This window comes from Entamoeba dispar, genomic scaffold (assembly GCF_000209125.1).
Source record: "Entamoeba dispar SAW760 scf_1105229457823 genomic scaffold, whole genome shotgun sequence".
In the NCBI taxonomy this organism is placed as follows: domain Eukaryota; phylum Evosea; order Mastigamoebida; family Endamoebidae; genus Entamoeba; species Entamoeba dispar.
Genome location: NW_001852885.1, coordinates 3,957 through 15,590, shown reverse-complemented (window position 1 = coordinate 15,590; position 11,634 = coordinate 3,957). Strand labels below are relative to the sequence as shown.

Sequence of the window (11,634 nt, the reverse complement as noted above, 5' to 3'; positions counted from 1 at the left end):
TAAATATAAATTAACTATTAATTGTTAATTCATTTATTTTATTATACAATATTAATATTATTTCATCAATTATTTAACTAATAAATGTATTAATAAATAATTTAATAATGTATTTATGATATTCATCATAAAATATCAATAATTTAATAAAATAATAAATTATATTTATTTCATTTTTAAATTAATTTTATATTAAATTAATTTAATCATATTCTTTTATTTATTCATTTTCTTTATCTTTGTTTATATTTTCTTTGTTTATTTTATTATATTCTTTATTTTACTTCTTTATTCATCTCATTCTTCTTTATTCATTTGAATTTTATTCTTTCTTTTATTTATGTTTATTTTATTTCTTATTATCTATTTCTTTGTTTTTTATTTAAATTAACCATAATGAAATTTAATTCATTTGATTTTTGTATTTTATTTCAATTAACTAAATACTGAATTAGTGTTATTGTTTCTTCAGTTACATCACTACACATTCTGATGGTTCTTTATTATATTTGTTTTCTGTTATAATTCTACTACAAATTTCAGTACTTTCACCATAAATAACTTCTCCACTATTCTTTACTTTCTTACATCTTATATATTTTGTTATTTTATATGTTCTCTTAAGTATTGTTTCTTCTATTGTTTCACGTTCTTCTTTTTCTTCATAAATAATTTCTTTGTATCCATTTATTAATTTATTTATTTCTTCTTTATCAATTGATGGTAATCCTCTTGCCCATTTGATTAATTTTATTATTTCTTCTTCTGATCTTGTATTATCATTATCTTCTTCTGGTTGTGAATCTACATAATACATTGGAATATCAATATTTTCATTTATTTTATTTGTTTGTTTAATAAATTCAATCATTTCTTCTTTAAATTCTTTTTTCTCAATTTTATCTTTTTCAATTTGATTTTGTGAATAACAGTTATAACATTTAGTCCATACAATACATACATGTTTCCAAATATCTTTTATTGGGAAAGTATCAGATATAACTTTAACAATATATTTAAGATTATCACAATATCTTTTTACATTATAATTCATTGTTAATACAATTCCTTGTAATCTTGTGTTTTTAACACATTCAATAATATTTTGAATATTTTTATTATTAAATCCACTACCATCAATAAGACAAGGAGTATCAACAACAAATACATCATTTCTATCACCTTCTCCAAAATATCCACCAGTGTATTTTGTACTCGATTCATCACTATCACTTACTTTAAAAACATTCTTCTTTAAAATAAAATTACCTAATGAACTTTTACCATCACCTATTTCTCCAATTAAAAGTAATTTAGTTTGTTTCAATCCTTCTATACTCATTATTAATGTTTAGATGTTTTGTTTAATTGAATTTCTAATTTTAGTTGTTTTTGATAAAAGTTAAATGATGTTTAAAGAAAGTGCTTTGAGATATAAATACATGAAGAATTGATAAATTAATAATGAATGAACAAAAAAATAAAATAAAAAGAACTTAGAAAACAATTCTATTATTATATTTTTATTTTTATTTTATTTTATTTTTATAATTAGAATATTCTCTTTTTTATTTATTTTGCTATTCATTATATTTTGTTATTTAATATTTTGAATAATAATCAAAGATTTAATATTAGTGAAATCTCATTAAATGTCCATTCACTTATGATTTGTTTAATTGTTGTAATGAATGGTCAAAATTATGTTCATTTAAATTAAAGAATTAATTAACTATTGAGTTAAATGTGGGTTATCAAAAATATTTACTATAACACACCGAATATTGGCATAATATTTGTATCAGATGATATACAAAAAATAAGTCTTAGTTTTAATAAGATTGTTAATACTGACATTGTTTTGTCACACTTTGTTATGTCTTTCAATCTAAATTATTATTTAACAATGATGAAATGCAAATTAATGATAATGGTAATAAATGTAATTACACTTATCAGAATAATAAACAATTAATATCAGTAATGGCAATAGTATAATCATGAATTATATTTATATCAATGATAGTTCTCTTGGTCATGGTTTTGTAATAAATTGTTAAATTTATGACATTCAATTCTCTTAACATCACAACTTATCACATACTACCCTAAAGAAATACTATTTGCATTAATAATATAAAATACATTAAATGAAATTGCATTTTATTAATAAGTAATTTAAACTAACCGTACAAATTAAGGTAAAGAGAATAAAAGAATAAGAAATAAAGAAAGAATAAATGAATACAGTTCAATTCTTTTTATTTTTTAATTGAAAAAAATGATATAGTAAAATAATATAGTAAAATAATTTAAAAGAATAATAAAGAAAAGAAGGAAAACTACATTTATTAATTATATTAACAAAAACGACACCTTACTTACCTACCACTTCCTACTTCACCTACTGTATTCTTAAATAATTCGATGGAGTCAATTTAATTGTGCTGTAGCACGCTATAATAAAACTACATGTATTCATAAAATCTTTTTTTCAATTAACTATTTTAATCATTCCAAATGAATAAAAAATAATAAATCTATCTTTGTAATAATTTTATTTATTAAAAACTAATTAATTGAAAACGTTATGAGTATTTTTGTTCAGAGTTATCATTCGATTAGAACTTATTTTACATAAAAAAATATTTGAATTTAAACTCAAATTGAATAAAAAATTACTGAACGTTAGTATGAAAAAGTTAGTTATTAATTGTGATTTAAATGATAATAGAAGATTTTTAAACAACAAAGAAATAATAAAAGAGGGATTTGTTATTTCAAAATAAAAAAAGAACAAAAAAGATAAAAATAAGACAAGGAAATGAGGGAATGAAGAAGAAATGTGAATGAAAGAAACGAACGGGGTAAAGAAAAAAATACAAAATGAGATATTTAATGAGAAGAAAGAGAATAACTCATAAATATATTAAAAATGAAATTTATTTGTTTCATTGTTTTATTTACTGTTGTCTTATCAACAGAACAATTAGTTATTGAAATAGTAAAAGGAGTCAATGAAGAAACAGCTTATTTATTGGATTAGAATTTAACAAATGTTATTTTCTTAGAGATGATGAATCAAAATATCTAATAAACAATGGAAAAACAATAACAGTAGAATATTACAATGATTCACCTGAGTGTAAAGGAAACAAAGACACAAAAACATATGAATTAAATGATGAAGATTTTAAAAAGGATATGTGCGATGAGACACTTGTTTGTAACGGTGAAATTAAAACATTACCAAATTATATTGGATTTGAAGGAGGACAAGAAGACCATGACTGTGCTTACAAAGATAATACAGTTAGGATTTATTACACTAGTAATTGTTTTGAAGAAGATGATGGTTATTGGAATTATGAAATATATAATAATTCAATGACTTTAAATTCTTATCCAAATAAGAACTGTAGTAAAAATGAAATAACTGATCGTGATCAAGAATGGAAATGTAATGTTTGTAATGATGGTACATGGCAACAATGTGGTATTTATGATGACGGATCAAATACTAATGGCTTTGTTTCATTCCTCTCAATTGCTACTTTCAGTATTATTCTTCCATTTTTACTTTAATTAATTGGTTTTTCTCATATTTCTTTTTCTTTATTTCTTTTGGAGTATGTAAAAAATCTTATTTAATTAATTATATGAAAATTAGTTGGATCCTTATATCAATGCAAAATATACATCATATTTGTTGCCATACTTATTGAGTAATGCCACAGAGTCTTGTAAAGAACATCAATCAACAAACAGGTATTCAAGTTCAATGAAAAGAATGAATGAAATAACAATGAAATGTATAATAATTATGATAAAAAAAATAACAAGAAAAAAGTGAATAGAAAAAGAAGAACACAAATAAAAACAAATAAGAAACAATGTAAATATAATGATAATAAACATTATACAAATAACAAATCTAAATTATTAACAACAAATGAAATTCAAAAGAAAATTAAAAGAATAACAAGAAAATGGGAAAAAGGAGAATATTCAGAAATACTTAAAAAGTATGAAGGTAAAGAAAAGAAATGGTATAATATTGTCCAAGAAGTATATTCAATAAGAAAGAAGAAAACACTAGAGAAAAACAAAGAAGAAATCAAAGATAAAACAAAAGAATGGAAAAGTGAAGATATTAAAACAATCGAAGAAGAAATCAAAAACAAAAATCGAATCAAAGAAATGAACGATAGATGTAAAGCTGCAATAATAATAAATGAAAAAGAAAATAAAAGGAAAACACAAGATAAAGAAGAGAAAATGGAAGAAGAAGGCAACAAAGAAGAAATTAACACACTTTAAAATAAAATCAAAGAATTAGAAGAAATTATTAAATAATACCAAACAAAAAAGAATGAATAAGAACGAACCATTTCAGAAGAAATAATTCAAAAAGCACGAGAAACAGTCAGGAAAGAGTTTGAAGAAGAAATAGAAAAGATTCAAACACAAATAAACAATATTCAAAACACATGTAATGAAATAAGAAAACTCTAAATTAAAATAATAAAATAATTCATTACAATGAAAAATAAATGAAACAAATGGTAGAAGGAACATTAAATTAGGAGGTAAGGATAAAATCATCCGAACCCTCCGAGCTAGCTATGAGAAGCTGAAGAAGGACGAAGTCCTTAAAGGTGGTGAGCTGGAGAAGAGTGCTAAGCTGTTGAAGAACATAAGAGATAAATAAAATCAAATCTCTGTATATCAAAAAAGTGCGATTCAAAACTATGAGATTGCAGAAAAAACAAAAGAAGAATTAGACCACACACAAAGAGAAAATGAAGAACAAAATCAAATAATATCAAAACAACAAGAAAGTATCGAAAATTTTTTATCCCAGAAGGAACTGGAGAAGAAGAAAACAATGATATTAATGATAAATACACAACAAATACTGAGAACATCATCATCTGGGACAATACAAATGAACCAAACTACAACTATGAAAAAGACAATTCTGGAAATAGAAGAAGAAGAGAGCAAAACACTGAGTATCAAAAAACAAGAAATGATAATCAGTCAAGAAGAGAAGAAAACACAATAAATCAAACAAATAGAATTTTAATTGATGTGTTGTATTGTTTTGCAATTAATTTGTTAAATAAGAAATTAAATAAGAAAATAAGATGGGAACAAATAGAAAATATAATAAAAGTAATAAACATTAATGTAAATAATGATAAAGAATACATTAATATTATTAAAATATCACATAAAATAAAATAAACAACTAAAATATATATTAAAATGAAAGTGAACTCCATCATAGAAGGGAAAGTAGAGTGCAATCCAATAATAAAAAACATTATCATAAAAAATAACACTATTGATATTGATGATGAATATCTTAACTCTATCATCAATCAAGTTAAAGAAATGAAAATAGATAAATGTGTAAATATTAATTACTACTGGAAAATGAAAGAAACAGATAAATTAATAAGAGAAATAAATAATAAAAGGGTATGGTCAGGAGAATAGAAAATCTACAAGAAGATATGAAAATGATTTCAATGTGTATGTACTATTATCTCCAAAATAAATTTAAATGAGATAAATTTGATGAAGTAAAAGAAATCCTAATGAAAATAAATAGATTAGAAGATCTAATCAATGGAACAGTACAGAATAAAATGCATCATGAGATTAAAGGAACAAGATGCAGATGAAATTAAAATGAAAGCACAAGAAAGAATAAAGTACATAAAATATATGATGACAATGATTAAAGAAAGAATTAAATTTAATAAGAATGAAAGGGTCAGAATCAATACAAATAAAATCATGTTTGATTCTAATAACAAAATTAAAATAAAGAAGAAACACAAAATGAAATATACCCAAATAACGATATTATTTTAGAATATTGGAAATCATTATATGAAACACAGGTGATATTAAATAAAGAACATTTGAAAATAAAACAAATCACCTCGTGGAATGAAAGATACAGAAATTATGATAGTGTCATCATCACATTGGATGAACTAAATCTAAGCCTGATGAAAATAAGTAATTGGAAAGCACCAGGTATTGACACTATATATTTGTATTATTGGAAGAGAATGTCATCATCAAAGAGATTCCATTCTTAATATCTTCAATGAATGGTTAAACTTCCCAGAAAACATCCCCCTAGACATGGTAAGTGGAAGAACTATATTAATCAACAAATGAGGTGATATGAACGATGTCACTAATTATCGTCCTATCAGTTGTACAAATGTAAGAATGAAAGTATTTACCTCCATATTGAAAGAGAAGATTCACAATAGAATTAACATGAATAGTGAATCATTAAAAATTAGTAAAAATCAATTGGGATGTAAACTGCAATCTCTTGCTGCTAAAGAAGGATTAATTAATAGTTATATGTTAAAGCAGCAAAAAGAAGAAAAATACACAAAATATGTAGAGTCATATTATGACATTAAGAAAGCATATGAATCAGTAAATCATGAATAGGTAATAGAAACACTTAAATATTTTAATGTAGAGGGTGTCATCATAGACATTGTAGAAAGTATGATGAACAGATTGAAGATATTCATATGACATAAATATAATGAATATCTAGGATGTATTAAATTGATGAATTTTACAATGTGATTCCTTATCCCCTCTACTCTTCATCATCCAAATGAATATAATTTCTCAAATCATAGAAGAGAAGTTCACAAAATCAAACCATACATTGTATATGGATGAATTGAGAATAATGACACAAGGTAATGAAGAGATGGGAACAATCCACAATGAAATTAAAGAAATAATAAGTGGAATAGGGATAGAAATGAAAATAAATCAGGAATGGTATTAAAGAACATTAATAAAATAGCAGATTGAATGCAAAACATCCCAATAATTGAAGGAGAGGACTTGTATAAATATTTAGGAGTATGACAGTCAGATGAAATTAATGATATATTCAATTGTAAAATCATCAAATAAAAGATGATGAAGAAAATGGAAGAAATAAATACTGATGAAAGTAGTAATAGAAGATATATTACAAGAATTAATATTGAAGTAATACCCATCTTCAGATATTCAGTATCAGTAGTAAATTGGAAGGTAACTGACCTAGATAGAATGGATTTGGAGATAAGAAAATATTTAAGAAAGGCAAAATACATTGGTGCCGGTAACTCCAAAGACCGTCTATATGTCAATATAAATGAAATTGGTGAATGATTAATAATTATACTAATTGACGAATATGTTAATGAAATAAATAGAACAGTAATGTACTAATGTACAAGAGTGAAATAGGAAATAACATAATAGATAGATGGTATTCCAAGAAAGGAATATGGAATAGAATTAAAAAAGCACTAAGTCATAAAATCCCAGAGACTCAAATAGAAGAAATAATAAATGAAGGGATTGAAAATAAAAAAGAAGTAGTAGAAAAAATAAAGAAATTAATGACCAACAAATACATCAAAAAATGGAAGTCCCATCAAACAAGTGGACATTTTAGAAGATGGTTCGAGTCAAAATTTGTAGATAAAACTACTACAATAAATGCATGGAAGTCCATCAATATAAAGAAAAATATATTTCTCCAATTAACTAAAATACAAGATGGAGCAATATTTAGTGAGTACAGGAAAGCAAAAATATTAAAAAATGAAAGATTAAAATACTGCCCACTTTGTAAATACAAGATATCCACAGTAGAACACATTCTATTATCTTGTATTGGTCATAAGAAATCACAAATTGAGAAACATGACCATATTGGCATCATCATATGGGATAATAAGAAAATACACAGGAAATAAACAATATAAGAAACCCCCATATGAAACAGTGTTCCAATACAATGACATCACTATGATATTGAACAAACAAATAATACCAAAAAGTGAATGATAATATCATAAAATACCAAATATATGTACTAGATAAAAAGAATAAAACTGGTCTAATATTTGATATGACTATTGTGGCAGATCATAATATTAATGGAGGGTATTTGAAGAAAAGAAATATGTATAAAGAATTAAAAAATATGGTAATGAAAATAGAGAAATTAAAGGATGTCAAAATAATTGCAGTAGTAATTTTGATTAATGGGGTAGTAAATGCTGAAAGTATTAAAATAATTAAACAATTAAAAATCGAAAATGACATCACTAAAGAAATCAAAAACCATGTAATTAAAAACATGATGGACGTCATGGAACACTGTTTCTACCACAACCAAACATATGTTTTTGAACTACATGACGAAGACTTATTAATGAGATTAGTTTTCACTGAGTAACAAATAATAAATACAAATTCTATTAATACTTAATTAACTACTTTTGCTTAATTATGTGCAGAATAATTTGATTTATTAGTCAAAGTTTGATTATTTGACATAAACCAGATGTTATTATTATTTTATTGGTTTGATTTTAGTTCTCAATAAATGTAAATAAATGAATAATTTTTTTTATAAATATCTTATCAAAAAACAATCTATTAGATACTATAACTTACATTTTTCATTAACACTAAAAATAAAATGAAGTACTTTAAATTTATTTTTGGTGTTACCGGATAAAAATAAGATGATGGTTTAAATGAAAAACTACCATTAACTTATTTGTATGTAACTAAATAAAAACCGAAAAGTATTTTCATTTTCAAACAGATAACTTGAAATTATAAAAAGTTCAATGATGTTAAATACTAGGGTATATATAAAAAAATTCACAACCTAAAAGTTCCAATATTCTTATGGATTGTAGTAAATTTACAGATACTCTAATAAATTATGGGAAAGCATTTACCTTATCATTTCTTAAAGCAATAATGGTTTTAATAAGTGGTTGTTTTGTACAATTATTTTTCTTTATAACAATGATTTTAGTTGGAATATTAGTAATATTTTTTATTTCTGTTGAACATATAGTGGTTGAAAAAGCTTGGTCCTTCGACAGAGTTGCCAACATAGTTGTTTTAATTTACGGTTCTATTCTGTTAGTGAAAACAATATATCTTTTCGTTTTATTTGCAATAGGATATATGTCTTCTTTTTTTATGAATTTTGTTTCATTAGTAAATAGGTGTTTTGAAAAAGAAAGCAATGATACCACTAAAAAGAAGAATAAAGGAAGTGGTGAAAATGGAATAGAATTAAAAAAACAAAAACCCACTGATGAAAATGGAATAGAATTAAAAGAACGAAAATCCACTGATGAAAATATTGAAGATTTAAATATAACTCTTAATTTTGAAAGTAATAACAAAAAAATTACTAGCGGACAAGAAAATAAGTTTTACAATGTTCTTAAGTTTGTAAAGAAGAAATTTTTCCGTATTTGTCTTGTAGTAGTAATTATTATCCTTTTGAGTTTCCTAGTTGGACTTATTTGGTGTCTATGTAAAGAAGGAAAACATAAAAAAGCAAGTAATAAGGAAGATTATAAAAAAGAGCATTTTATTGATTTTCTCGGTATATCATATTTAACCGTTGGGTCTGTTGTATTAATCCTTATGCTTATTGTCAAAATAGTATTTGATTTAATACTTCAAATTAAAAAAAGCAAAAATGAGCTAAGTCTTTCAGGCTGGAAAGATATAGCTCTCTACGTATTGTCAGTTCTTCCTTATTTTCTTCCACTTCTTTCTTGTTTTTTAAAGTTAATTAAAAAGGTGGTTTTATGGTTTAACTTATGTGAAGAAGGAGATGAATGGAAATTTACGCCTTACATATTTTTTTATGCCATTATTTTTTTCTTACAACTCGTCCTATTTATATTATTTATTATTTGTTTAGGATTTATGACTAAAGACGCACATGGCATTTCAAATCATATGGCTGGGTATTGGATTTTATTTGTTGTTGGTTCAATCGTTTTTGTTGGATTAATTTCTTGTATAAAAGAATTAAGAGAAGATTTAGAAAATTCAAAACAAAAAAGCACAAATACTACTAATACTAATAATACAACTGGCACTCTTACAATTAATTTTACAGATAATAATACTGATACTAATCATACTAATAATACTAATAATACTAATAATACTAATAATACAACTGGCACTCTTACAATTAATTTTACAGATAATAATACTGATACTCTTACAAGTAATCTAACAGGCATTATTACAAGTAATACTGATACTCTTACAGGTGCTGTTACTGTTAGTGCTTCAAGAAGTGGGACTGGTACTCTTACAGGCACTCTCACTACTTCAAAAACAAAAGAAAAAGTTGGTTTGTTTGGATTTAATTTCGAATATTCCACGTTGCTAATAGCTATTATGTATATTGTTATGGTTATTTTCATAATAATCTTTACCCCTATTTTTTCCAACAAAATATCAAAATATTCAAATAATTCAAAAAAAAGTATTCAAGAATATTCTAACTTAGAAGAAGGAATGGATTATTTCTATGATGAGTTTGATTATGCCAATAGCTATTTTACACATAAAGCCCCATCTCCATTAACCAACGAGGTTCGTAGTCATTCTCATTTATGTTCTGTTGATTCTTATGGTATTACTCCAATAGAATATGCTTATTTTTGTATAATGTCAAAAGCCAAGGCTACTGAAAAATCATCTTCTTCAAGTGATTCATCTTCTTCAAGCGGTTCATCACGTTGTCCAAAACCAAACATATACAATACAACTAATATTAATCTAAGCAAGAAAGGATGGACAGTTGATGTACGTGTTAAAGATTTATTACATTATGCAGTAGGAACTAAAACAGTAAACGGAACACCTACTAAAGTAATAACATTCAGAGGGTCACAAACAACTCCTGATTTTCTTTATGACGTTCAACTATTTTCAGAGTCTATATTTCCAAGTTTATCCGTTGCAATATTTCCATGTTTTACGAAAAAAACTCTTTTAAAGATCAGTAACTTTTTGTCTTACTTTGGTACAAATGCATTACCAGGAAGTGAGTTATATCTTATCAATACTGCAAGAAATGTTGTTGAAGAAGAACTGAAAGACACAATAAAATACAGTGTTGTTCTTGCTGGACATTCACTTGGAGGTGGAATAGCAAATATTCTTGGAAGTGAGTTTGGATTAATGAGTTTTGGAATATCTCCTCCTGGTACTTATTTAGCGTCAAAAAACTTCGGATTAAAGAAAAAAGATGTTTCAGTACTTGCAAGAGCTGTTGTTCCTGAAAGAGATCCGATTGCCGCATTAGGAGAAGATGGTGGACTTCAAATGTCAATCCCTTGTTATGAAGGGGGTTTCTCTTGTCATAGTATTGACACGTCTCTCTGTATGATTGGAAGTTTGTGTCATGAGAATGAAATGGAAGATATTTGTTGTGATAAATGGCATAATTGGGGAACAAATTCTTCAAGTTGGTAATTGACTCTATCGAACTATTATTTTATTTTAAACTGAAGAAGGTTATTCAATAATGAACGATTAAGCTTTACAAATCTGGTTTTATATTCTATATTATTTTGTACATCCCATCCCTCTTTTTCTTTTAAATATGTTGAATAATTAACATAAAACCATGGTGTTTATTTAAGTATTCTTCCTTCATCAAATATTTCATCACCTTTATTATAAATATGAAATACTTCAATAAAAACTTTAGTGTCATTAAAATACTTTGATGTA

At 24.8% G+C, this 11,634-nt stretch overlaps 3 protein-coding genes across 3 annotated transcripts, besides 19 other annotated features; 2 read left to right on the top strand and 1 right to left on the bottom strand.

Moving 5' to 3' along the window:
- Positions 1–9: part of a microsatellite that runs on past the window's edge.
- Positions 1–170: part of a microsatellite that runs on past the window's edge.
- Positions 140–266: a microsatellite.
- Positions 210–385: a microsatellite.
- Positions 258–437: a microsatellite.
- A 35-nt stretch (positions 438–472) lies between these two features.
- EDI_348160 (uncharacterized protein) lies at positions 473–1,342 on the bottom strand (the record flags this gene model as incomplete). Its single annotated transcript, XM_001733840.1, has 1 exon — positions 473–1,342. The coding sequence occupies one exon, from the start codon at positions 1,340–1,342 to the stop codon at positions 473–475; it is 870 nt and encodes a 289-aa protein (XP_001733892.1).
- Positions 1,097–1,127: a sequence feature (AT_rich).
- A 176-nt stretch (positions 1,343–1,518) lies between the features above and the next one.
- Positions 1,519–1,549: a microsatellite.
- A 15-nt stretch (positions 1,550–1,564) lies between these two features.
- Positions 1,565–1,637: a sequence feature (AT_rich).
- A 285-nt stretch (positions 1,638–1,922) lies between these two features.
- Positions 1,923–2,027: a microsatellite.
- Positions 2,028–2,127: 100 nt separating this feature from the next.
- Positions 2,128–2,183: a sequence feature (AT_rich).
- A 75-nt stretch (positions 2,184–2,258) lies between these two features.
- Positions 2,259–2,328: a sequence feature (AT_rich).
- Positions 2,329–2,523: 195 nt separating this feature from the next.
- Positions 2,524–2,581: a sequence feature (AT_rich).
- A 201-nt stretch (positions 2,582–2,782) lies between these two features.
- Positions 2,783–2,887: a microsatellite.
- Positions 2,888–2,920: 33 nt separating this feature from the next.
- Positions 2,921–2,948: a sequence feature (AT_rich).
- A 256-nt stretch (positions 2,949–3,204) lies between these two features.
- On the top strand, positions 3,205–3,585 carry EDI_348150 (uncharacterized protein; the record flags this gene model as incomplete). The annotated part of the gene is made up of 1 exon (XM_001733839.1): positions 3,205–3,585. The coding sequence occupies one exon, from the start codon at positions 3,205–3,207 to the stop codon at positions 3,583–3,585; it is 381 nt and encodes a 126-aa protein (XP_001733891.1).
- A 49-nt stretch (positions 3,586–3,634) lies between these two features.
- Positions 3,635–3,669: a sequence feature (AT_rich).
- Positions 3,670–3,673: 4 nt separating this feature from the next.
- Positions 3,674–8,341: a repeat region.
- A 100-nt stretch (positions 8,342–8,441) lies between these two features.
- Positions 8,442–8,480: a sequence feature (AT_rich).
- A 277-nt stretch (positions 8,481–8,757) lies between these two features.
- On the top strand, positions 8,758–11,373 carry EDI_348140 (uncharacterized protein; the record flags this gene model as incomplete). The annotated part of the gene is made up of 1 exon (XM_001733838.1): positions 8,758–11,373. One exon carries the CDS (start codon positions 8,758–8,760, stop codon positions 11,371–11,373), a length of 2,616 nt encoding a protein of 871 aa, XP_001733890.1.
- Positions 9,773–9,793: a sequence feature (AT_rich).
- Positions 10,001–10,060: a microsatellite.
- Positions 11,374–11,634: the final 261 nt, after the last annotated feature.